At 31.8% G+C, this 25,161-nt stretch overlaps 2 protein-coding genes across 4 annotated transcripts; both read right to left on the bottom strand.

Moving 5' to 3' along the window:
* Positions 1-2,230: 2,230 nt before the first annotated feature.
* LOC115876071 (protein takeout-like) lies at positions 2,231-13,336 on the bottom strand. Its single transcript, XM_030891756.1, has 5 exons — positions 13,165-13,336; positions 13,016-13,105; positions 9,387-9,537; positions 6,712-6,845; positions 2,231-2,583 (listed from the first exon to the last, which is right to left on the bottom strand). Exons 1-5 carry the CDS (start codon positions 13,229-13,231, stop codon positions 2,288-2,290), a joined length of 738 nt encoding a protein of 245 aa, XP_030747616.1. The 5' UTR covers positions 13,232-13,336; the 3' UTR covers positions 2,231-2,287.
* A 2,175-nt stretch (positions 13,337-15,511) lies between these two features.
* LOC115876072 lies at positions 15,512-18,316 on the bottom strand. Of its 3 annotated transcripts, none has more exons than XM_030891758.1 (4): positions 18,180-18,316; positions 17,992-18,123; positions 17,520-17,868; positions 15,512-16,211 (listed from the first exon to the last, which is right to left on the bottom strand). In XM_030891758.1, the coding sequence occupies exons 1-4, from the start codon at positions 18,212-18,214 to the stop codon at positions 16,170-16,172; spliced, it is 558 nt and encodes a 185-aa protein (XP_030747618.1). In that variant the 5' UTR covers positions 18,215-18,316; the 3' UTR covers positions 15,512-16,169. The 3 variants fall into 3 exon arrangements, with proteins under 3 accessions (XP_030747618.1, XP_030747619.1, XP_030747617.1); XM_030891759.1 differs by lacking the exon at positions 15,512-16,211 and adding an exon at positions 17,086-17,445; XM_030891757.1 differs by lacking the exon at positions 15,512-16,211 and having other exon boundaries at positions 17,086-17,868.
* Positions 18,317-25,161: the final 6,845 nt, after the last annotated feature.

Genomic DNA, 25,161 nt, shown 5'->3' with positions numbered 1-25,161 from the left:
ACATTTTTACCATAATTTTACTTAGTTAGGTTTAAAGATTTTAGTGTCAATGTCGATATGATTGACGACGTGCATCGGAAAATGTTTTGCCATTACAATAGACAGGAAATATGTTTACAGAATCGCACTGCTGGATTTCCAACATTTATTGTAGAGCCGCACGCGGGTCGTCTGGTTTTCGAAGCGGAATCGTCTCGAACTCCGAGCGAATCTCCCTACACTTTATAGTTCAGTCATTCATGGGGATCAAAAAAGGAGCCTGCTTGGAAAAAAGTCCGGAAGCTTTGAAACTTTGCAGGTTTATAGGTTTTGGGGTCCCTAACTAAAATCCATAAAATGCACATTTCCAGACTTGCCCCCGGCGTCGCAATCTTGCCTAGATGGCGCCCAAAATCGGTATTTTATAAATATCTCGAAAACTGTGCGTTTTTCGCAAAAAATTGAAGAGAGCAAAATTAAAGAGAACAAAATTTCCTATAAAAAGGTTATATAAAAATTTCGCAAGTCAACAGTTTAGGCACAAAATCCCTGGAAATTTTACAATTTTGCGTAAAGTATGATATACATATTATAGTCGATTTTCCGAAATCAAATGTCGATTAGTGTTCACTAAAACTAGTTTTAGTTTAGTTTCTTTAATTTTGTCATGAAACAGTGGCGTATCATTAATTCGCTTATTAATTTATGAATAATTAGTTGTCGTACTGGACAGCATTCATTGCGAACTTACCACAGGTTCAGCATTGGTCTGGTTGTACCAAAGATGCCGAAGAATGGGGTTGGAAGAAAACAAAAACAGGCATTACTTCAGTCACTATGTTGAAAGATCCAGCTCCAAAATCCCTAGTGGCATTTTAATCCTGTAAACGCAAAACCAACAACTGTAGTAAAGCCACAAATGTCTGCGGATGCAGAAAAGCAGGATTAAAATTTTCAATGATTTGTGCATACTGCAATGGGAAATCCTGTGACAACGCCACTGAAGTGGCACTCGACGAATCCGATGAAGAGGGGTTGGACTTGCCTGTAGATATCCCTCTGGCGGCTGAAGATGAAGAGTTGGACGTATTGAGGGACCACCCTGATGAGCCCAGCACAGCAGACACGATCGACTTTGACATCAATGAGTCAGATCCGTCGGGCTTGTGCAGATAAGTTAAAGTTTTTAATGTACCTAGTGGAGTAGGCCTCCGGGGAGATCACGTTAAAATAAACGCGCCATGTACTTTATCTCTTGGGTGGTGTGGAAACAAGTACACATTTTCAATAATTAAAATTAATTATTCATAAATTAATGAGCAAATTAATGATACGCCACTGTTTCATGGCAAAATTGAAGAAACTAAACTAAAACTAGTTTTAGTGAACCCTAATCGACATTTGGTTTCGGAAAATCGACTATACATAATATATCATATTTTACGCAAAATTGTAAAATTTCCAGGAATTTTGTGCCTAAACGGTTGACTTTAGCGAAATTTTTTATAAAACCTTTTTTATAGGAAATTTTATTCTCTTTAATTGTGCTCTCCTCAAATTTTCGCGAAAAACACATAGTTTTCAAGATATTCACAAAATACCAATTTTGAGTGCCATCTTGGCAAGATGGCGGCGCCGGCGGCAAGTCTAGAAATGTGCATTTTATGGATTTTAGTTAGGGACCCCAAAACCTATAAACCTGCAAAGTTGCAATTCTTCCGGACTTTTTTCCAAAACCCCAATGACTGAACTATTACCTTGCTATATAAATAATAGTATCAATCACTTCGACTCCGCGTCGACCGCCAAGAACCACCTAGCCCACGAATGGGTCGCATTCGTGGGCCTACTATTATTTCCGTAGGAAGTATAGTGGAGGGAGATTCGTTCCAAGTCGTTTTTCGAGACGACCTGTGTGTGCACGGTCTAACAGATTCATATTCTTATAACAGAGATATCAACAGTCGATTTGATCAGAACCCTACTCTCACCATCTTCTCTGTGCCCTTTCTGTCATGTGAGAGACTCTTATCATGTATGAGACTGTCTGTGGTTTGCTTACTGGTATTTTAATATGTCTCCAATATTTATATTGGATTAAAAACGTATCGTTATTTTTTTGTTGATTAGGTACACATACAAAATTATTAAACTATTACGAAAAAATTTAGAAGACTAATAACTATAAACAACTAATAACAGTAAAACAAGACATGTCATGTGAAGTTCACTATTAAAGAATTCAACTTCATGTATATTATATTACTATATATTACAATTCCCAATTATAATACACTATGCTGATGTCCTAATAAGGGAAGAGTTCATCATCTGGAATTTTTGAAAATACATTATTTGCAGTTTGCATGTGAAGCGCCGACCAAATCTCCTGAAAGCCTATTTTTAAGTCGTTGAATGTATCAATTGATTCCTCATTGACTGTATCAATAACCTTTTCGATTATAGAGTTTTCTTCGGCAGGTTGAAAGTCGAATCGAGCATCGTCGGCGAGCATATTCATCGTGTAATTCGTTATTCTAATGTGACTTTTTCCTTTCTTTTTGTACCGTTCACACCAACTTTGATGATGGTTTCTTAAATTGACTGAAAATAATAATTTTAATTTATAATATATTTGCCTCTTAACTGTAAGCACTCTTAACTGTATTGGATGCCGCCATATAAGTAGACTTTTATTCATGCTGCGCGCGTCTCACTTGTACGTACCTCTAAGCTCTAAGGTACGTACTTCTATAGTATTAACTGTTTAATCCAAGTCGAGTTGGAAGGTTTCGTAAGTGTACTGTAAAGGGACATCCTTTTCTATAGGAGTGTCTGGGGCTCAATTTTTGCCAAAAATATGATGGTGAAAACCGCACATCGATATCTATTACTGTTTAGGAGTTACAGGGTGTTTTTCAAAAATGTGCTTTTTCAACAAATTGCTGTAAATTTTTTGCCATCGAAAATTTTGTATTTCTATGAAAACATTTCTAAAGCATCTTTTTACGTAGAATTTAATGGTTTAAGTATATTTTTTTTTAAATTAATAATTTAAGAGTTATCAACAGAAAAAAATGATTTTTTATTTAGGACAATCTGTATATTTTTAATTAAATAAAAAGAACTAAACTATTACCTTTCCAAAAATATAGCACACTTGATATTTTGTTATAATTCCCTGTGAAATACAGAATTTTTTAAAAGTTCGCCATTTTAACTAGTAGAATTTCCCCCCTTATTGATGATATGCCCCTAATGGAACTCGAAAACGTATTTATCCAGCAAGACGAGGCACCGCCTCAGAACGCTGAAGTTATCAGCAAATTTTACAAGAATAATTGAATAGCTAACCAAGATCATAGCCGTTGGCCGTCGAGGCCACCGGACTTAGTGCCTATGGATCTAATCCTATGGATATCCTTGCGGAACAGTAGCGTAGCAACCGCTGTATCAGCTGTATCAATGATACAGGGCCCACTAACCTGAAGGGCCCACCGAGCAGTAAAAAAAATCAAAATATGATGTTAGCATCAAAATTTTTTGTAATTATGCAAACTTTGCTCTTACTTTAATGAAACCCGATATCAACTACAGCCAGAGCACGCGGCCATTACGCATTCGCCTGTCCCCGTATACATCAAACGGTTGCCAAAATTAAAAAATAAAATTGTCATATACCTAATAATTATTGTTATCCTTCTTGATTTTAGTTTCATAATATTTTCTTGTTTTTATTTTTATGTTTGTTTGTTGTTGGTTGTTGGAACGAATATTTATTTTATTTCTGTAGGTATAGTTTTACCAAAGACGTTCCTTGTTTTGATATTTATGTTTATTGTTGGAAAGAATGTTTATTTTATTCCTGTAAGTAGAAGTCATTAACAAATAATAAGCTATTCTGATCAGACGGCAAGCTTTTTTATTTTATTCACCCCCCTCCCCCCTCCATGGTTCTGTCTCAGGGGCCCTCTGCGAAATTCGTGATACAGGGCCCTTTCAATGCTAGCTACGCCACTGTTGCGGAAGAATAAATGTTCTTATTGAAATTGTCCGTATAATCTAGACAAGAATTAGAAGTACTTAGCAGTTATGAGAGGGTATCTTTCATCCCCCAATGAGTTAATGAATTCCGCGAGAAATGTTCAAAAACGACCCCGTCTGTCCATAACAGAAGATGGTGTCGATATGTCGAACACCTGTAGCAAAACGTCACGTCTTGCTTTGCTATATATTTTTATTGTTACTAGATATAGTTTAAATGTGTTGATGTAGGTTAAATATAGTTTAAATTGTTATAAAATTATGCATCTCTCATTGCAAATATTATTTTCGTAAAAATTGATGCTCATAGCTAGAATTTTTTAGCATTACAGCCGGCGCCGTTCAAAGCCTACTTATTTAAAGTGGGCGAATTTTTATAAACCCTATATCTCGAAGAAGAATCGAGCAAAATATCAAGTATGCTATATTTTTGGAAAGGCAATTTTAAATTATTTTCAATAAATTAAAAATATACAGGGTGTCCCATATAAAAAATTAAATTTTCTGTTGATAATTCTTAAATTATTAATTAAAAAAAATTATACTTAAACCATTAAATTCTAAGTAAAAAGATGCTTTGGAAATGTTTTCATAAAAATACAAAATTTTCCATAGCAAAAAAGTTACAGCGATTTGTTAAAAATGCACATTTTTGAAAAACACCCCGTAGCTTTGAAACAGTAATAGATATCGATATGCGGTTTTCACCATCATGTTTTTGACAAAAATTGAGCTCCAGACACCGATATTAGTTTTCGTCTATCTCCTAAATAAAAGGATGTTTCCCTTTAAAAGCGTCCAATTTGACCCACCCTGTACATTTTATTTTACAGAAATATTTATCCGATTTTGTTTAAAGAACCCTTTAAAATGAAGCAAATTGTTCATTTTGAATGGTTTATACGAATTCGTTCTTGAGTTATGAGAGATACAAAAATACTAAATTTGGCAAAAATTTAAAATAATGCGGTCCTGATCAAACAAACATAACAATCACAAGTTATGTCACAATAATATGACAAATCTATTATGATTTAGTTATATTCTCTATGAAAAGTTACAAACAGTAAACTGCAGCCCCGGATCAAAGGGGGGGGCAAACCGGGGCACCTGCACCGGGCGCCAATGTCAAGGGGCGCCAAAATCATAATATAAAGGTGCGTATTCATTATCCGAACGAACGAACGAACGAACGAATAAAAGTGCGGTATATTTAGACGGGGACCGAACGCATGCGGCCGTTCGTTCGTTCGTTCGCTCGACCATCCGTTTCGAGTCGGTACATCAAAGGCGTTCGGCAACAAATGCCTCCGGTCTTCTCGTGCGGTCCTATCGTGCGGTCCCCGTCCATACCACTAGCGAACATTCGTTCGTTCGTTCGTGCGGATAATGAATACGCACCTTAATGCGGTTGAAAATCAAAAAAATTGCTACACAAAGCGCCTAGTATGCACCTTACGTTCTTCTATCAAGTATTCATTTAATTTTAAAACGCTCAGTTAGTTTTTGAACACATTCTAAAGTTTCATTCAGAACCTCGCATTTAGTGGAATAAATTAGCGGTTTCAATTATTACACATTATAATTTTTAATTTACGATCATTCACAATGTTTAAAAAACAATTAAAATTAATAGAATATACTAGCAACAGCTGGCGATAGTCAGTTGTATCCATAAAGAAAGCCAAATATTTAGCTCATAAAACAATAAACTTTTGATTTCTAACCACGATTTCTTTTGACGGATGCTAATCAATGGCTAAAATGACATTTCCCACAAAATTTGAAGTATAATTAGTGGAAAAGTTAAAAGTTTGTTTACTTTTTCTACTAATTGAAAATGACTACCACTAATTTAGACGTTCTGAATGCTTACATTGAAATTAAAAGAACAAACTTCTACGCTAATTGAAACCACTAATTTATTCCACTAATTCGGAGGTTCTAAATGAAGCTTAAGGCAAAGCTTAAGGGCTCATTCTGTCCTGTTTACTAAAAATGCCTACCTATATCGAGATATTTGAAAGTTTTTTTAAATTAATTTATTGCAAACGCTGGAGAGAGGGGGCGCTATTATCAATTTTTTGCCCCGGTTCAAAAAAATTGTAGATCCGGGGCTGGTAAACTGCAAACATACGAGAATCTTTTAAAAATCAAATATATTTCGTAGATAAGTAAATACACTGCTTCACCCCCGTCCAATAATTCTTGGTCTTCGGAATATTTAAATGGCTTAAAATTATTATGTTTCTTCAAATTCGCCAAGCAGTGGTACGATATTTTTTGACTATTTCTCTAAATATTCTGGTACTTGGTTTTCATTTTCATTTATTATTTCTCCATGATCCTCATCAATATTCTTTTTATATTTTTTACAATTTTTAATAACTATTCGTGTTGGAATTCGTCTCTTACATTTATAATCTTCAATATCTGGTCTGGCATATTTGGAAAATGTACCGAAAATAAATACTTTACAGCTTGTAAAATTTTTCCTCCATAATACTACTAAACTATTTTTTTTTTCTTTAGTTGTGTTAGTCATGTGGTATGTTTGATACTTTAGCTTTAGTCATTTTTAAAATTTACAGGGATTTCCTATGTCTAGGTTGGCGGTACAACAGATTGTACTTAATTACTTATACGGCAGCATTCAAATGTACTTCGACCTTAAACATTATTACTTACTTATAGTAACATTACATTTCCCTTGCGAATCAATGGGTAATAGTAATACTTTTCCATTAAAGTGATAATCAGTCTCTATTCTAATCACCGGCGTAGTAACAAGCAAAGACCAATAACATTTATCTAAATCCACTCTAAAATCAAATTAAGCCTAACAATATTTTATATAAAAGTAATATAAACTCACTAGACATCTCTAAGAAAGCATTAGATAAACATTTGAGTTAAAGTTTATTGACGAGTTGACACCTTATCAGAATAGACTAGTAGAAAAAGATAGATATTTTAATAATTTTATTACTGAAATCATTCACCACACATTTGAAATTCAAAATAAGTAAAGCATTATTTTTACTTTTAAATTTTTTTCTTGCGGTAGAATTACAAGATATACAAGATTACAATGAATTCGTTTTATAAATATGCATGAAACTTTTATTTCTTGTGATGCTACATATATGGTTCTGTCTAAGGAAATATTTGATGATTTCGACAGACGGCATTGAAAAATTGCCAGAAAAAGACTTTTGAATTAAAATGATCGGAACCAATGTCACTGTCTACTAAACTATTTTACTCTCGGTATGCCTAGAAACTAAATTATTCTAAATTGTTAAAAAAATTCTTTATAATTTTTTTTCATTTTTCGTCGTTCAGATTTAAGGTTGAAAAAGTTGATAAAGAAGAGGACCACGAGAAAATGGGTAACACCAGAAAAGCCAGAAGAATATAGAGCAATGGCAGCTGAAAATTTAGGAAATCTAGAAAGAATGGAAAATATGGAGATTGAAGATATAAATAATAACATTGTAACTATTTTAACGCAAAGCTATTAAAGAAAATTGCCCTAAAAAGATAATCAGGGAAACACAAAACTAACCCAAAACACTAAAGATCTGATAAAACAGCGTAGAGTTATGGCAAACAAACACTCAGATGATTATAGGAAACTTAACAGAAAGATGTCAAATGAGATAAGGAAAGACATCAGAATCCACAATACCAACAAAATAACGCAACTCATTGAGAGAAATCAAGGATTAAAAGTTTTCAAAAAAGAGGCAAGCATAGAGAGAACACTAATTCATAAATTGCATAAGGACAGATAACATCAAATAGAGCAGATATTCTGCGTGTTACGGAAAATTTCTACTAGCAGTTATATGACCTAACCCCAAACCCTAGAAACTCGTATTACCATACCAACTGTGATGAATCAAGGCTCAGAAGAAATCCCAGATATTATTTTAGATGAAATATCGGCGGCATTAAATTTTATGAAAAATAATAGGTCTCCCGGTGACGACAATATAGCTATTGAAGCCATTAAAGATGGAGGAGAAAAGGTTCTCAAGGCTTTGCAAATATTATTCAACAAATTTTTTGTCGAAGGAAGAACGCCATCAGAATGGGATAATACCATAATACCAATATAATCTTATTACATAAAAAAAGGGGACAAAACAAACCTTACCAACCAGCGGCCTATTAGTTTACTGAGCCACACGTACAAATTATTCACAAAAATCCTCACAAATCGTCTCTCCCTAAAACTAGAACAATATCAACCAAAAGAACAGGCTGGATTTAGATCGAACTTCGGTACAAATGACCATCTATTGGTGGTGAAGTCCCTAATAAAAAAATGTGTTGAGTATAATAAACCCCTCATTTTAATATTTGTCGACTACGAAAAGGCATTCGACTCTATCGATCAACACAAATTATTCAAGGCCCCAGCCGAATGTCGTATAGACACCCGTTATACTAACCTTTTAAAATATATATACGACCATGCAACAGCATCTGTAACATGAAAACACAAATAAATTCCGTATTAAAAGAGAAGTACAGCAAGGCGATACCATTTCCTCCAAATTGTTCATAGCACTATTAGAATATATATGTTCAAAAGACTAAACTGGGAGGAAATGGGCATTAATGTTAACGGGGAATAACCTGCGTTTTGCTGATGACTTGGTGCTGATTACAGACAAAATACACGAATAGGAAGAATACAAAGAACACAAAGAAGAATAGGACTAACATGGGCAGCATTCGACAAACTAAGATATGTGTTAAAATCAGATCTACCAATGTGCTTAAAGAGGAAGGTGTTCCATCAGTGCGTTATGCCAGTACTTACATATGGCGCAGAGACACTTACACTGACGAAAAAGTCTATAGAAAAAATCCGTTTAGCCCAACGAGCTATGGAAAGATCAATGCTTGGTGTATCTCTAAGAGACAAGATACCCAGTACAGTTATAAAACAGCGTACACGAATAACAGATGCTATATATCTGCTTAAAAAACTGAAATGGAACTGGGCTGGGCATATTGCCAGAAGAACGGATGATAGATCGACCAAGCTAATACTAGAATGGCGGCCAAGACAGGATGCTCTCAGAAACAGAGGCAGACCTCCGACGAGATGGTCCGATGACTTAACGAGATTTAGGGGAAACTGGATCCAAGTGGCACAGGACCGAGAAGAGTGGAAAGATTTGAGGGAGCCCTACGTCCAGCAGTGGACACTTCAGACTGGGTGATGATGATGATGATGTTAAAAAATTGTTAAAAGAAATTGTTTCAAAAAAATTGTTAAAATTTCTAACTTTCTAAAATATTTACGTTCTGTCCTTTTATAATCCTTTTATAACGATTACGATTACCTTGATTCATCGATGTAAGAAGTAGATATACCATAAGTATACATATTGTAATAACTTTGGTTCAAAGCTATTGACTGACCAGGTGAGCCAGATATATCAACTTTCGGTACATAAAAGGGATCTAGCTTAGGTATTCCTAATTGTTGCGATCCTGAAATAGTAAGATAATAAAATATATTTTTATAAATAGAAGCGGAAAAGTGTTAGATGATTAATATTAAGTTATTTATTAATATACTAGCCAAAACGAGTTAGAGATCACTTTGATAAATTTGATTAAACAAAAACAAATACATAATAATACTTAATATTAATCAATACTTTCAAACATAAACTTAGCAATATGTTTCTTAAAGTTTGAATATAATGTATGAAGTAGAAGTAATGTATGGTGTAGAAGTTTGGACCCTCAACGCATACTGCGAGCAAAGACTAAAGGCCTTCGAGATGTGGACCTACTGTAGTATCCTGAGAATAACATGGATAATGTAGAGGTTCTGGGGAGAATGGAGAAGCTCATATCCAGGGCAAAATTTTAAGAAAAAGGTCTATTGGAAGGAGAACTGAATCTGAACTGAAATCTGACTTATTTAGGGCCGGAGCTTCCAAAGTTAGGATAGCTATGATGATAGCCAACCTTCGAAATGGAGATGGTACATGAAGAAGAAGATATGATGAAGAAGTCGTATCCAACCTTGCAGGGAGGGACCGTGTGCACCAGGGGCGGATCCAGGGGGGGTAGATCCAGATTTAATCAAAGTACATACTCCCGAGTCGTTTGTGACCAAATAAATTAATAATATCCTATTACTTGGCTAAACTCAACGGGAAGGCTTGAGCCTCCGAAGCCCTCCCTCGCCCCTGGACCCGCCACTGGTGTGCACCTACCCACAAATTTGGTCGCAATCGGACGACATCAACTTTTGACGTTTCTTACTTCAAAAGTAACTGTTACAGTGACACGTGTCGCACAAGGTCAAGTTGGCCTTGGTCCAATCTACCAACATACCCAATTTCATTTAAATCGGTCGATTTTTTCGCCATTATGATGGAATTTCATAGTGCACGAAACGTCGCCAAAATATCATGAAAAGATGTCACGATCACTATGTCGCACTTTTACCCTCAACATTTCATTCGAATCGCTAAAAGCATTTGGAAGAAAATAAAAATTAATCGAAAAAAAAAACTAAGATGAAAGCTAGGAAAAAGCTACTACCCCTTGCAGCTACGAAACACAAAAAATCTTATTTTTACGTGAGGAATCTCCCCACGACAGATGGCACATGTTTTTTGAAATACCCTGTATATTTGCACCTTTGTATTTCTGTTGAAATATTTTCAGTAGGAATCGTTAATTTCAATTTTAAAATAAAGTATAAATAAAATTAAAGTGGTAGCTCTTGCCATACGTTATATTGTATATTCATTAAGTTTTCATCGGATTAGTATATTTTATATTTTTATATTATTAAAATGTATATTATTTAACTATGTCTTGCAATATGTTTTGACGAGGGGCAAACCGCTGCCAAAAACGGTGTACAATAAATAATACCAATTTTTGTTTACAAAAAGTACCAAAAATACCAAATTATTTCCAAAAAAATACCAAATTAGAACCAAAAATACCAAATTAGTATTACTCTTTTTGGTATCTAAAGAATTTAAGATATTTGAAGCTTTAGGGCCTATTCATGTCAAACTACGATAATTAGGTCAGAAAAACATATAAGCTTTAATTCGAGTTCCAAAAAAGTACGGTTGTAGAACTGTTTAAAACAATCACACAGTCTAATTACGATCATGTGCCAGTGTTTTGAGCCGTTCTAGGACCGTACTTTTTGAGAACTCGAATAAAGATACTGTCATGACACGTTTAAAAAGTCATTTTAACGGTTCCATTAATATCAATACTTCAAAAATTTATAAAATAAAAACTAAAATTGAATTTTTTTTATTTGCGTTATTTGTTACTTATAAGCTCAAAAATATATAATTATATACACAAGAAAAATAAGAAATTCTAACGAGATCCATATTATGTTTCCATGATGCCTGTTCTTTAATTTCTCGACATTTTTTCGCTGACGTTATGTACCGTTGGAATGACGTTATGTACCGTTTTTGCGTAAACCATTTTTATGCATTGAAAAATAGCAAGCTTGGCAATTAATATCGGGTAAAAATAACCTATTTTTCAAATAGGCCAACAACCTAACCTCGAAACACAAGTAATTATTCTTATGTCAAGCCTATTATTCGAAAATGGTGGTACATTATCTTCCGTGATTCGACATACATTTTTCTAAGGCTGCGTCGTACCATAGGAGACAATGCCAATACGTTCCCGGCCGTCGCCACGTGCCAGAGTGGTTCCCAGAGGTCAGGTCATTACTTAGAAATATTAATTTCAAAATGTTTGCATGAAACAGTTGCTAATACTTTTCTTAGATTCCTCTGTAAACGATACATAATAAATAACAAAATCAAGTAAGCCTAGTGTAGCGCTTTTTTTTATTAGAAATCTTACATTTTTGCTACTGGTATTAAGCTGACATGAACAGTTTTCAGATAACGCCAATTAATTACTTATTTTATTAAAATTGATAAAAGCTGTTGCCTTTTCTGTAATGGACGTACGAAAAGAAGGTAAAAAGAACTGTTTTTTCTTTTTTGTACTTAATTAAACCTAAGTAATATTAGTTTATGGCAATTTATTTGAAGGCAACAAAAATAGTATTTTTACATTTTTGCTTGTCACTCTTTAAAACTTTTAACTACTTTCCCTTTCAAATCCTCTTAAACGGCATGATAATACTTGTTGCTTAAAGTATATTGCATATAAATTAATTGCCACTGGCTGCAGCGAATTGCAGCCGGATCTTATATCGGGTGGTTATATCGGGTGGTTATTTGACTTTTTGTCTTAAAATAAAAGCAACTTCTTTTTTTCTCTTTGTGTCAACTTATTTCGTGGACACACTGTATATCAATTGACAATAAAATTGTATTTATAAAAGGAAACAACTGACTCTTTTATTTTTTCAACATTTAAAATAAATTTGACCTCTTCAATATGAAAAAACATGTACATATGTGCCATCTGTATACCTTTCCGAATAGTTAGAACTTAAAATGCAAATCACACAAACTGGGCCCAATTTTTTTAATACATATTACATTAAGTTTTTTATATACATTTATTTAGCATTTGTTATCAATTTCTATTAAAAAAAGTGCAGTCAAGTTATATCTAGATATCTAACAGTTATGGCCGCGCAGCTAATTAAGGGGAACCACTGTGCATGCGTCTAATCAAGGTCTAATCCACATCCACCGTTGCCAGATGACCAACAAAATACTTGTTTAATACCAGTTTAATACCAAATAAAACCAGTTTATTACCAAATAATACCAGTTTATTACCAAATAATACCAAATTAATACCAAAAATACCAAATTAGTACCAAAAAAATACCAGTATTAGCAAGTGTATACAATAAATACCACCGGAGGTTTGACCCTCGTGTTTTGATCTTGTTATGACGAGTAGTCATTTTTTTTTAATAAATTATATATTATCTTATAAACGATTTCCCTTAATAAAGTAATTAAATTATACTTACCACTTTTAAAAATTTTAAAACACTTAGTTATTTGTTCTTTATAACACTCACTAAGATTTTCATCTCGTTGGCAAAATTCGACTTCGGGTGCTACAAATTTAATAGATACGATATATACAATATTTTCCAAAAATTAAACTAAAACTTACGGAAAAATACAACTGCACTTGCTTGATAAAAAATAAGAGTACATATTAATATAACTATATTTTCCATTTCAGAGTTGAATACTTCTTTAAAAAAAACTAATGTGAAATAAAATGGCAGACTGTTTTGAATATAATATTAGTCGTTATATATAATCTACTTAATTAACTTATTGTGTTTAATTACTGCAAATATTGTTATCGATATTATTTTGGTTTATTCTGTGCGAGGAAAAAAACAAAAACACAAAGTTTGCATGTTTCTATAAAATTTAAAATGCATTTTATTAAATTACATTACAATTTTGAAACAATAAATGTATTTAAATTAGCAGTATTCGCGTACAACAAACATTATTTGATCTAATTTGAACACCAACAGAGTGATTATAAAATTAATTACACGAACCGACTAAAAACGGACATAATATGACATTATACACGCAGCAACGTGGTCTTTATTTATATACATTTGGTGGAGAATAAAAGTAAAAAATCACAAAATATTCCGTAGATATCTGTTTAAGCTCTGTTTGTTTTCTAGATTCAAAACGGGACGCCTTAAATAAAATGGGTGTTAATACAAAAATACGATATGAAAGAATTTTCAAGCCCAAGATAGGGATAGATGTTTTGAGTATAACGAATTGGAGATTGTACAAACATAGTATGCATGTAGCCTAATGTATATGAAGAGTATAGAGTATAGGAATAAAATAAGGAATTTCCAATATTGTTAAAACCGAGATTACTAGGACAAATATATACAATTTAACGCTAACAATTTTCTGCATTGGAATAAAATCTCCAGCAGTGGCGGCCCATGACCCGTGTGACTGGGTAGGCGACAAAATTTTAGTTGCGTCTATTTGCTCCCTATGTTACCACATATTATACAGATTATAATCCTTGTTTTTTCTTTATTGTTTTTCGTGGTTCCAATTTTCGGAATCGGGCACTAGTTAGGTTACTAGTTAGGTTACTAGGCAACATAGCACGCCCACTTATGGCCTCTAAAATTGTGCACAGCGCCTGACCGGCACAGTTATTAGAGAGATATCGGAAAACCGAATAGCGTCATCCACTATTTACGCGTACCTTATCATGGTTACGATATGCGCGAGTCAATTTTTAACGCAACACCCGCTAATAACGTTACCGCCTGACGGAATTTGCGGATCAATTACTAAGATCAATTACACCAAGCGCTCTTGACGTTGAACAATAAAGCACTGGAAATAAGCACTTTATCCCTTTAGTTTTAAAATACCTAGTAAACAAAACAATTTCAAAGTTAGGTTAAGTTTAAATAGCGGACGCGACGCGATCAGAATTCTTTCCGATCCGATAACTATAAATGAAGGGAGTTAATACCACCTCACGTAAAGGAAATAACACCTGGCCTTATTAACGTCCATGCACGCTATTCGGTTTAGCGATATCTCTCTATTACGCTGTTTATTGTTATTTTACGCGAGTTTATTTTTGCGCACAGGACTCGTTTGCACATCATCATAAAAAACACATTTTGTACCACGAATTAGGGAAAAGATTTTTATCTATATACTTATAGGATACCTAATCTGTGATGTTACAGTACGTCTGCTGGATCTGTGTCTATGAAAGGAATGCGGATAAAAAATATTTAAATAAACAGCAATATATTTTATACGTCAATTTGACATTGTCATTTTTGTTTTTTTAAAAATGAAAAATAATTAAAAATAAACGCATTTTTTGAATAAAACGTTTACAGGAATTTCTCTAACAATAAATTTCATAGACTTGGTTATCAAACTGTGTTCCCGTAGATTACTTAAATCTTAAATACCTATAAATTTTCTAAAAAAATAAAAATTAACACATTTTTTGAACACAACAAAATTGCTGATTTGCATCACAACCAAATAAAAATTAATACGTAGCCAAGAGTCATAATTCAGGATTTCTCTGGGGGTGCCCAGCAGTACCTAGGGGGGGCCCGGCACCCGCGGGCACCCCTGTAGTTACGCCAATGTTTCTGTGGCGTGTTCTGAAATTCAACAGGTTATATCATTTTTAGCAGTCTCGGACAAGCCCGAAAAATGTTTCCAATTTGCTTTAAACGTTTTTTGAATTTTCATATAAAAGTTTTAAATGCTACGTATAATGAATCATATGAAATATCCCCTTAACGACATGTGATATATCCCCTTATGAAATATCGGGAATATCCCCTGAAAGCTTGATTTTCATGCATCCGTTGTCCGACGATACGTTGATACGATATTAATTTTTATTGGTTGTATTTAAAGGCTTCGATTGGTTAATCGTTTCTAACCAATCGAACCCTTTAAATACAACCAATGAAATTAATATCGTATCAACGTATCGTCGGACAACGGATGTATGAAAATCAAGCTTAAGCCTATCGGAGCCTCCACGACTTCATGCAAAGGCGACCGGAGATTTCGCCTAAGCCCCGCTTTAATACGATACAACTCCGACTTACGTCGCGTGGCTACTGCACGATGAGTTAGATAGAGACAGAAGATTGCCGTACGTCGTACATCGACTCTGATAGTAGGCGACGTAGAAATCGAAACTAAACCAAAACAAAGGCACTCCAACGGTCAAAATTATTTTGTTTTCTAACGCAGCGGCACAGTCATTATTTGCAACATTAATAGTAAATAATGTAATGTAATAAACCGCTTAAATCCTGCCAAAATCTTACTACCCTACCCTGACGAGCCCGCCACTGATCTCCAGTCCATACTTATAACTCAAATTATTTTTTTAAGTTCCTTGTTTTATGCCTTCATATAAACCTACCCTTCATATAAATTATTTGTAAGGGCATTTTCAACCTCGCAAAAATCGTAAAAAATAAAGAAAAAAGGAAAGAAATTATTGATCCATGGTATAATCGAAAATATAATCTTAAAATAACAAAAGAATCATATGAATTTGATATACTAAACTTCTAATCAAATTCCCCAAAAAAATTATTTATTGTTAAATAAGATTCATCTTGCATGCATATCGAATCTTAATATTAATATTAAATACTGAAATAAAAAAATTCCCTTTAAATTTTATATTGATAAAATTGAATTCGGCCTCGTTGATGAGATAAAGACATTTTTATTAATCAAAATTAATAAAATTAAATAAAAATTAATAAATTATATATTTTACCTAATTTATTATTAAATATTATTTCTATTAGTTATTATTATTGCTAGTTCAACCTACAGCAATTTCAAATAAAAAAATAATGGTATTTAAGATAATTACAAAAAAACTAATTTTATAAAGTTTTAACATCCTGTAACTCTAAAACTATGCATTTCCATACCCATGTTCATAGGAACATTTTTTCGTAATTTATGATGAAGAATCAACGAGTACTTATTTAAAACTTTCGCAAGTTAATTTTATTAAAAATTTTTAAAGGACTTTAATTAGACTTGGATCAAGGCAAATCAATAAAATTGCGTTTATCTCATCAAGGAGGCCGAAATCGACAAAATATCAAGAGACAACTTTTAATCGGCATTAAACTTCTTACACTACTTCGCTAACAGGAGAAAGAAAAGTCAGTGGCGTACATGTTTTTTTGATAACCCATATGTACGTCCCTGGTAAATATGTCGACACTTTTTTAGCTTTAAAATATGTCGCATTTATAATTTATAGTAACTATCACCAAAATTTCATTCAAAACGCTAAAAGTACTTGGAAGAAAATTATAATAAATCGAAAAAATATTAAGACTTTAACACCCTGTAGCTACGAAATAAAGCAGAATCAGACATATGTTGATATGAAAAATAAATCTTATTTTTACGTGAGGAATCTCCCCAAGAGAGATGGCACATATTTTTTGAAACACCCTGTAGGTGTGAGAATCAATAAATTGATATATGTATGTATAAAATCAACAAATCAAAAAAAAATAAACATATGTTAAATATAAAAAAAAATAATAAAAAACATACATTACCTATGTATGTATAAATAGGTACTTAATTGAAATGGCGTTCGCAGGTTTAGAACCAGGAATTAATCTTTTTTTATTTGAGTTGTGTGGATTTGTCGGATTTTGAAATTAAACTACACATAACACATAATCTCATTATAACATAATTCAAAACCAAATATCAGCAAACTGACATTTTGACTTATTACTTAAGTTTTTTAATTTTTTTCTTAAACTTGACTTTTTTACTAGAACCCTTAACTTCTATTGCTTTACTCTTTGGTGGGAAACTAGTTATAATCTCAATAGAATCATCATCACTAGAAATACATATGACTTCGGAATTATCAAAATAGTCCAATTTTACATTATTTCTTGCTTTAAAATTACTTACACTACAAGTCAGACTATTTTTACTATCAAATAAATCAGAGTCTTTAGTAGCAATACTAGACCCATGCTGTAATACTGCACTATTAAAAGGTTCTCTTGATTTGTCTGTTCTTATTGTATTTGTCTTCATTGGCACATCAGTACCACTAAAATTTACATTTTTTATACTTAATCTTTCTGCACTTTTCACAAATTTAATCTTATTATCTAAAACAAGTTTCCGTTCTTCACTATAATTCACTTTTGGCCTAACTTTGCGATGTGTCGGGGAAATTCTAAAGTCAGCTTTGTTCCTTTCTGTCCTTTCTTTAATGTGTTGCGACTTAAAAGTATCTACTGATTTATCAATTCTAAAATTCATTAAAGCTTTAATTACATAACTTAAATTCAATATCAGTCTCTACTTATGACAAAATTACATTCCTCTATTCTAAGGACTTGTTATACCTAGTTGTATTTATATTTATACTAACCTTGTGTTGGTGGATACCAAACTGTTAACAGTGCGTTGAAAGAAATTTATATTTGGTTTAATTCTAGTAACCTCTGTTGGAAGTTTACCTTCTCTACTTTTGCTATCTTTCAGAAGTGCTTTTATAACCTCCCTAAAATTATCGAAGGGATAAAAAATAAAATAAAGAAACAGATAAGATTTACTCACTCGTCAGATATTAACAATTTGTAATGGTCCGACATTTTAACGATATTAATAGCACGAATTTAAATATTATACTTCCAAAAAATCCATACAAATAATAAACAAACTTGTTGACACCTAAACAGCTGATAACCAAATCCCACCAAATCCGAAGCCAAAGATAAATAAACATATTTTATTTATTTGACATTTTTTTAGGGATGGAGAATGTTGGATTGGAGCAATGGTTAGGTCAAAGAGTAGATAAAGATTTTAGAATGTTATAAAATTTATTATTATATTAAATAAAAATAAATTAGTAATTCCCAAATCCTGTAACTTCTAACCTGTGCTTCTAACTTTAAGATTATAACATAATTTATCAAGAATTATTTCAATTTCAGTTAAAAATCGATATAATGTAATGATAATTATGCAACTCAAAATACAAGAATGAAATGTCATTTATTTTGTAATTTTGGACTTTTATTCAGACTTATTAGTGATGGGTAACATTTTCTAGAGCGGTATTTTTGATCTACTCCAAGATTTTAAGCATGCAGGTAAAACTATAATTTTGAATTACCAAATATTAATTCAATGAGTAAAGACTTATGGGTATTAACGACCTATGATTGAAGATCTGTGCTTCATCTATTACACAGATCTACATTTCATATCCTAGTATTTCAAAATACAGTATAAGAAATGTTATGATCGAAAAAAACGCCGTTAGCGATGGCTATGAAATGAAGATCGCTGTCATTTTATATGTAAAATTATGTGGGGAATGTTATCGATCGTTATTTCCAAGTCAACTGGACGCCGGTGTTTTGATCATACGTTATATTCAAAGAAATAAAATAGTATTAATAATACAGTTTAATATATGTTTATTATAAAATATGTGAAAAACTTTTAAATTACGAAAATTAGAGCTTAATTTAACACAGAGCTTAGTAGTATACTTGTTTATATATTCTTAGTAGTATCCATAGACAAACTAACAAAAGCAAGACTTTTCAAACGATTGAGGAAGTCGAATTATTGTGTTTGCGCTGGCCAGTTGAGTCAGAATTCATCGCGCAGTCGCACTCGCCAAACCTAACCTAAATAAAACGAAAAACGTTTTTGCCTTGAACGAACTGTTGAATTCCTGATTTTCCGTTTTGATTGGTTATTACTATTATTTTATTAGCGTACAAAACGAAAACAAGTAATGTAATACATTTTACACTTATGAAGAGCATAATAATTACTGTGTTATACATATTATTGTGATTACATCGCTAACGTACACAAACCGAAGGTCCTACAAATTGACTGTAAGTTATAAGAATCTTTATCTTTTAAATCTTTTTATGATTTGAATTTTCGTGCTTTATATTTTATAATAGACTCTAAATGTTAATATTTTTTAAATTCTTGTGGAAATGTGAAGTTTATGTTATTTCAAATATAACATATATGTATTATTTCAATAAACATTATATTTTATTAAAAATATTATTTTTAAGGTGACTTAAAATTTAAAATGATAGAAAACTTGAGACATAGACAGTTGTTTTACGATATTATTTTAATTTTAGTTAACCAATTTGTAAGGCTGAAAATGATTTAAACTAAAGCTGGATTTTAGAGTTCAGTAATTAATTAGTAAATTAAATAATTAGTTTTACGCAATAAGACTAACTCAACCTGAATTAGAGTTGCAAAACTCTTAAATCTCGAGACATGTTTAACAAAATTTTATTTAATTATTATTATAGTAGAGTACTAAAACACATTTTTAGTTTATTAATTCTGTTATACAATTCTGTAATATCAATACCTAGTTAATTTTAATAAAGTTTGCACCTAATTTTATTTTCAGATTCATGTTAACAGATGCGACCTAGGCGGTCAGTATTGGCGTCGTCTCTTTGCAAAACAACACTTCTGGGAAATTTCTGATACGAAATAACATCCCTAGACCTTTTCCTTTGGGGCTAAATCACAAATAGATAAGCCTCAGTAAAAATAGCTCCCCTAAAGATATTTGGAGAGCTCCCCTAAAGAATATATTTGATTTGTTATTCGACAGATACCTAGAAGGTGAGTGGCAAAATATTTGAACTGAACTAGTGTAACTAACTCATGGCGATCATTCGGTTGACATGGTAATGCACAAAACGGTCGGGTTAAATTGTAATAAAAATACAGTTCTTCAAAGAAAACTATCTTAGATTTGACGGCTCAATTTTCGTTTAGCCGAAATCTCTTATATACATATATAAGGCGTTCAAATATACAAAAAATTTCCTGCGGAAATGTGTCATTTTCATTTTTCGGACTTTAGTATAGGCGAAATCTGTTACATCAAAACTAGTCTTCGGGATGTGTGGATGTGTTTTAGACATTTTTCTAAACATAAAAACGCAAAAAAGTGTCTGCGGAAATTTTTTATTTTTATTTTACATAAAAAAATGCTTTGACTTTAGAATAGCCGAAATCAGTTACATGAAAAATTAATTTATATTTTGTTTTATACGAGTCTTTACGAGCATAGAAATACAAAAAAAGTCCTGCGGAAATGTGTCAATGTCATTTTGTACTTTTGTACATTTTGTAATTATTTATTTATTTATTTATTTATTTATTTATTTATTTATTTATTTATTTATTTATTTATTTATTTATTTATTTATTTATTTATTTATTTATTTATTTATTTATTTATTTATTTATTTATTTATTTATTTATTTATTTATTTATTTATTTATTTATTTATTTATTTATTTATTTATTTATTCCATTCTATCTATTTATCTATCTTACTCCATTTACTCTATTCCATTTAATCCATCTATCCATTTCCATCTACTCCATCTTCCATCTATTTACTCCATTCCATTTACTCCATTTCCATTCCATCCATTCCATTTATCTATTTACTTCCATTTATTTACCATTTACTTCCCATTTATTTATTTATTTCCATTTATTTCCATTTCATTTATTTACTTTATTTATTTATTTATTTCCATTTCATCCCATTTATTTTATTTATTTATTTTATTTTATTTATTTATTTATTTATTTCCATTTATTTCCATTTATTTCCATTTATTTATTTCATTTATTTCCATTTTATTTATTTTATTTATTTATTTATCCATTCCATTTATTTATTTATCCATTTATTTATTTATTTATTTATTTATTTATTTATTTATTTATTTATTTATTTATTTATTTATTTATTTATTTATTTTATTTATTTATTTATTTATTTATTTATTTATTTATTTATTTATTTATTTTATTTATTTATTTATTTATTTATTTATTTATTTATTTTATTTATTTATTTATTTATTTATTTATTTATTTATTTATTTATTTATTTATTTATTTATTTATTTATTTATTTATTTATTTATTTATTTATTTATTTATTTATTTATTTATTTATTTATTTATTTATTTATTTATTTATTTATTTATTTATTCTACACTTCTATGGCTTACGCCAATTACAGAGTGGGTTACACACAAAAAATCAATACAAAATAATTAAATTAAACAAAAATAATATCAATGAGAAAAATACATATCAATGAAAAAACAACAACAATATAAAACCAAGAAAAACCACTAAACTGAACTCACAACCGAAACCAAACTGCAGCTGAAAATATCAAAATTACACTGATATAAATTATATGCATCCTGCATACGTTTCAATGGCGAATATTTACTTACATTTGTGCGCGAGGAGGCCACATAAAATGTAAAGCTATACCGAGAGCTACGTGGGACCAGAAAATTGATTTGACTGAGAACATCCGGACTATCAATTTCATTATGTAATAACTTGTATAAAAATTTCAGCTCTGAATTTGTCCGTCGAACCTCCAAGGAATCTAGAGAATGTTTCTGCAATAAAGAGCTGTGACAGCAGCCAATTTGCGGGTAAACCCCATCAGTTCTTAAACTCAGATATTTCAGAAAACGACGCTGTACCTGCTCGAGAGCATTAATATGTGCCGCATAAAACGGCGACCATACAATTGATGCATACTCTAGCTTTGATCTTACAAAAGCATAATAGAGTAGTTTTAATGTGTTACTATTGCTAAAATCTCTAGTATTACGCACAATAAATCCCAAGGCCTTAAACGAAGATTGAACGACTTCAGATATATGCTGAACGAAAGATAGTTTACTGTCAAATGTGACACCCAAATCTTTAAAAACAGATACTCTACCTATCATCGTATCACCGATAGAATAATTATAAATTTGTGTTTCCGATTTCAAGGTATAAGACATGACTTTACATTTTTCAACGTTCAATGGTAAGTTATTATATGAACACCATGCAACTAATCGATCAACACACCTCTGAAGCCGTTCACAGTCATGAGGCGAATCAATGCGGGAAAATATCTTCATGTCGTCTGCAGACAGTAAGACACTTAAATCAATTATATCAGTGACACCGTTTATAAAAATGTTAAACAATAACGGTCCCAAAATAGACCCCTGGGGTACACCCGAAGTAGCGCACAGTTCGACCGAATTCTGGCCACAATACTCCACCCTTAACAATCTGTTTTTTAAATAGGACTCAAACAACATTAATAAGTTAGCTGAAAACCCAATCCGATCCAGATGGAAAAGAAGGATCCCATGGTCAAGTCGGTCAAACGCTTTAGAAAAATCAGTATACACAGCGTCGACCTGACTCTTTGTATCAATAGAGTCAGCAATAAATTGTGTAATACTTAAAAGATTAGTTGTCGTCGACCGACCCCTTATAAAACCATGCTGATTTGGTGAAATTCTACCTCCCACCTGGAACGCCAATGTGCCATAGAGAGCCATTTCTAAACATTTGGAAAAATTAGAAATTATTGTTACAGGTCTATAATTTTCAATATTATTTCTATCGTTCTTTTTAAATACTGGGATGATCTTTGAGGTTTTCCAGATAACAGGAAACGTATTTATCTTCAGGCACAGATTAAATAATTTCGTTAGTGGGGAGGAAAAAACTATTGCGCAATCTTTCAACAGAAATGAGGGTACTTTATCGGGTCCTACCACTCCGGTGGGCTTCACTTTGTTTTTCATACATTTTTCAGTTTAGAAGCTTACGGGACCCGGGAGCGAATAGGGGTGCTGGGTGGGGTAAAACATCTTTCGGAGTCGAATAACCAATTCTTGTAGAATAGATAATATAATAAGGCGAATATATTTTTGTATAAACTGCCTACTTTTTAAAAAATGGTGTGCATGTTATAGCGATTGTAGCGATATTAAGCTGATAAGAATAGATATTATTTATTGATCTGTGTTGAAGGTCGGGAAGAGGATCACTATTCGTTCTAAAACATGAAAAAGGCAAACTTCCGTAGACTTTTTTGTGATGACAACAAGGTCTGAATACTGTATGTCTAAAATTCAGAACCACTAGCGTAAATGTAACTGATTTCGGCTATTCTAAAGTCAGAACATTTTTTATAGAAAATGAAAATAAAAAGTTTCTGCACAATTTTTTTTGTGTTTTTATAATACCGTATGATCGAGAAAAAATGGCGTCAGCGATGGCTATGAAATGAAGATCGCTGTCATTTTATATGTAAATTTATATGGGAAATGTCATAGATCGTCATTTCCCAGCCAACTGGACGCCGTTTTTTTCGATCATACGGTATTTAATACAAACATTGATATAAACGTAACAGATTTCGGCTATTCTAAAGTCAGAGCATTTTTTATATAAAATGAAAATCAAAAATTTCCGCAAACAATTTTTTGTATTCTTATGTCCAGAAAAATGACTAAAACACATCCCAGAAGCTAGTTTTAGTGTAACAGATTTCGGCTATTCTAAAGTCCGGAAAATGAAAATGACGCATTTCCGCAGGAAAATTTTTGTATATTTGTACTCCTAATGCCTTCTAGAACGCATATAATATAAAGTCATTTTTTATATAACATATTTCGGCTAAACGAAAGTTCACCCGATTTGACAACCGATTGACAGCGATCTTCATTTGATTCTGATTTTTTTTTCGATCATATTGTACGATACTATCGTATCGTAAAAAAACGGCACCAGGGATGGTTTGAAAATGAAGATCCGCCGTCATTTATATTTAAACGTCAAATTTAGTGATTACCGTCAGAGCTGCAAGAAGTCAGTTTTAAAGAGACTTAAGTCTTAAGTCATTTCGAAACGCATTTCTTAAGTCAAATTCAACATAGAGTTCAAACGATTTAAGTCCCAACTCTTTGACGTAAATCATTAATTAATAAAATCAGTAAGTAGTTAGTAATTACTGCTTGGTTGCAGGCTATTATTTAAAAAAAAATGCTGCTGTTAAAAAATTATTATAAAAATATACAGGGTCGCTTTCATGTATGGAAACGGTCGATTATTAGGTAAAATATAGGAGGTACCGCAAAAAGTTAAATACAAAAGTTATAGGATTTTTAAATATCTATTAGCGAGTAATAAATTTAAGTATACAGGGTCGTTAATAAAGTCGTGGCACATCAAAGTTTCATTTTTTTAAATAGAAACCCATGTATATTATTACATATTTCAATTCTTCCTTCAATTCTAAGCAAAAATCGAAATGCACACAATGTACATCAAAGCAACATTTTCCGAATTATACTTTTGAAAATGTCACTTACAATAAACAATTCGATTTAATTAATTTCGATGTGTTTGGTTTGATTTAATGATGTCATTCTGCCGAAACTGTGATACTGTTGTTATGGGTTTTTAAATTCCTATTGGCTACTATATGTACCTTGTATATGACAAGGCTACTAGCAAATTTAAGTATACAGGGTATACTTAAATTTGGTAGTATCCTTGTAGTATTGTTTGAATGTCATATATAATATTGGCCGAAGCTGATATTACCAAAGTGATATTTTAATTTCTGATTCATCTATACTAAAGGTTTAAAAGGTTTTGCTTCTTTGCTTGTCATTGGCATGTTT

Source organism: Sitophilus oryzae, unplaced genomic scaffold, assembly GCF_002938485.1.
Source record: "Sitophilus oryzae breed Bouriz unplaced genomic scaffold, Soryzae_2.0 scaffold_1396_pilon_pilon, whole genome shotgun sequence".
Lineage (NCBI taxonomy): Eukaryota > Metazoa > Arthropoda > Insecta > Coleoptera > Curculionidae > Sitophilus > Sitophilus oryzae.
The sequence above is the reverse complement of the archived record's forward strand: the minus strand, read 5'-3'. Positions and strand labels throughout refer to the sequence as shown.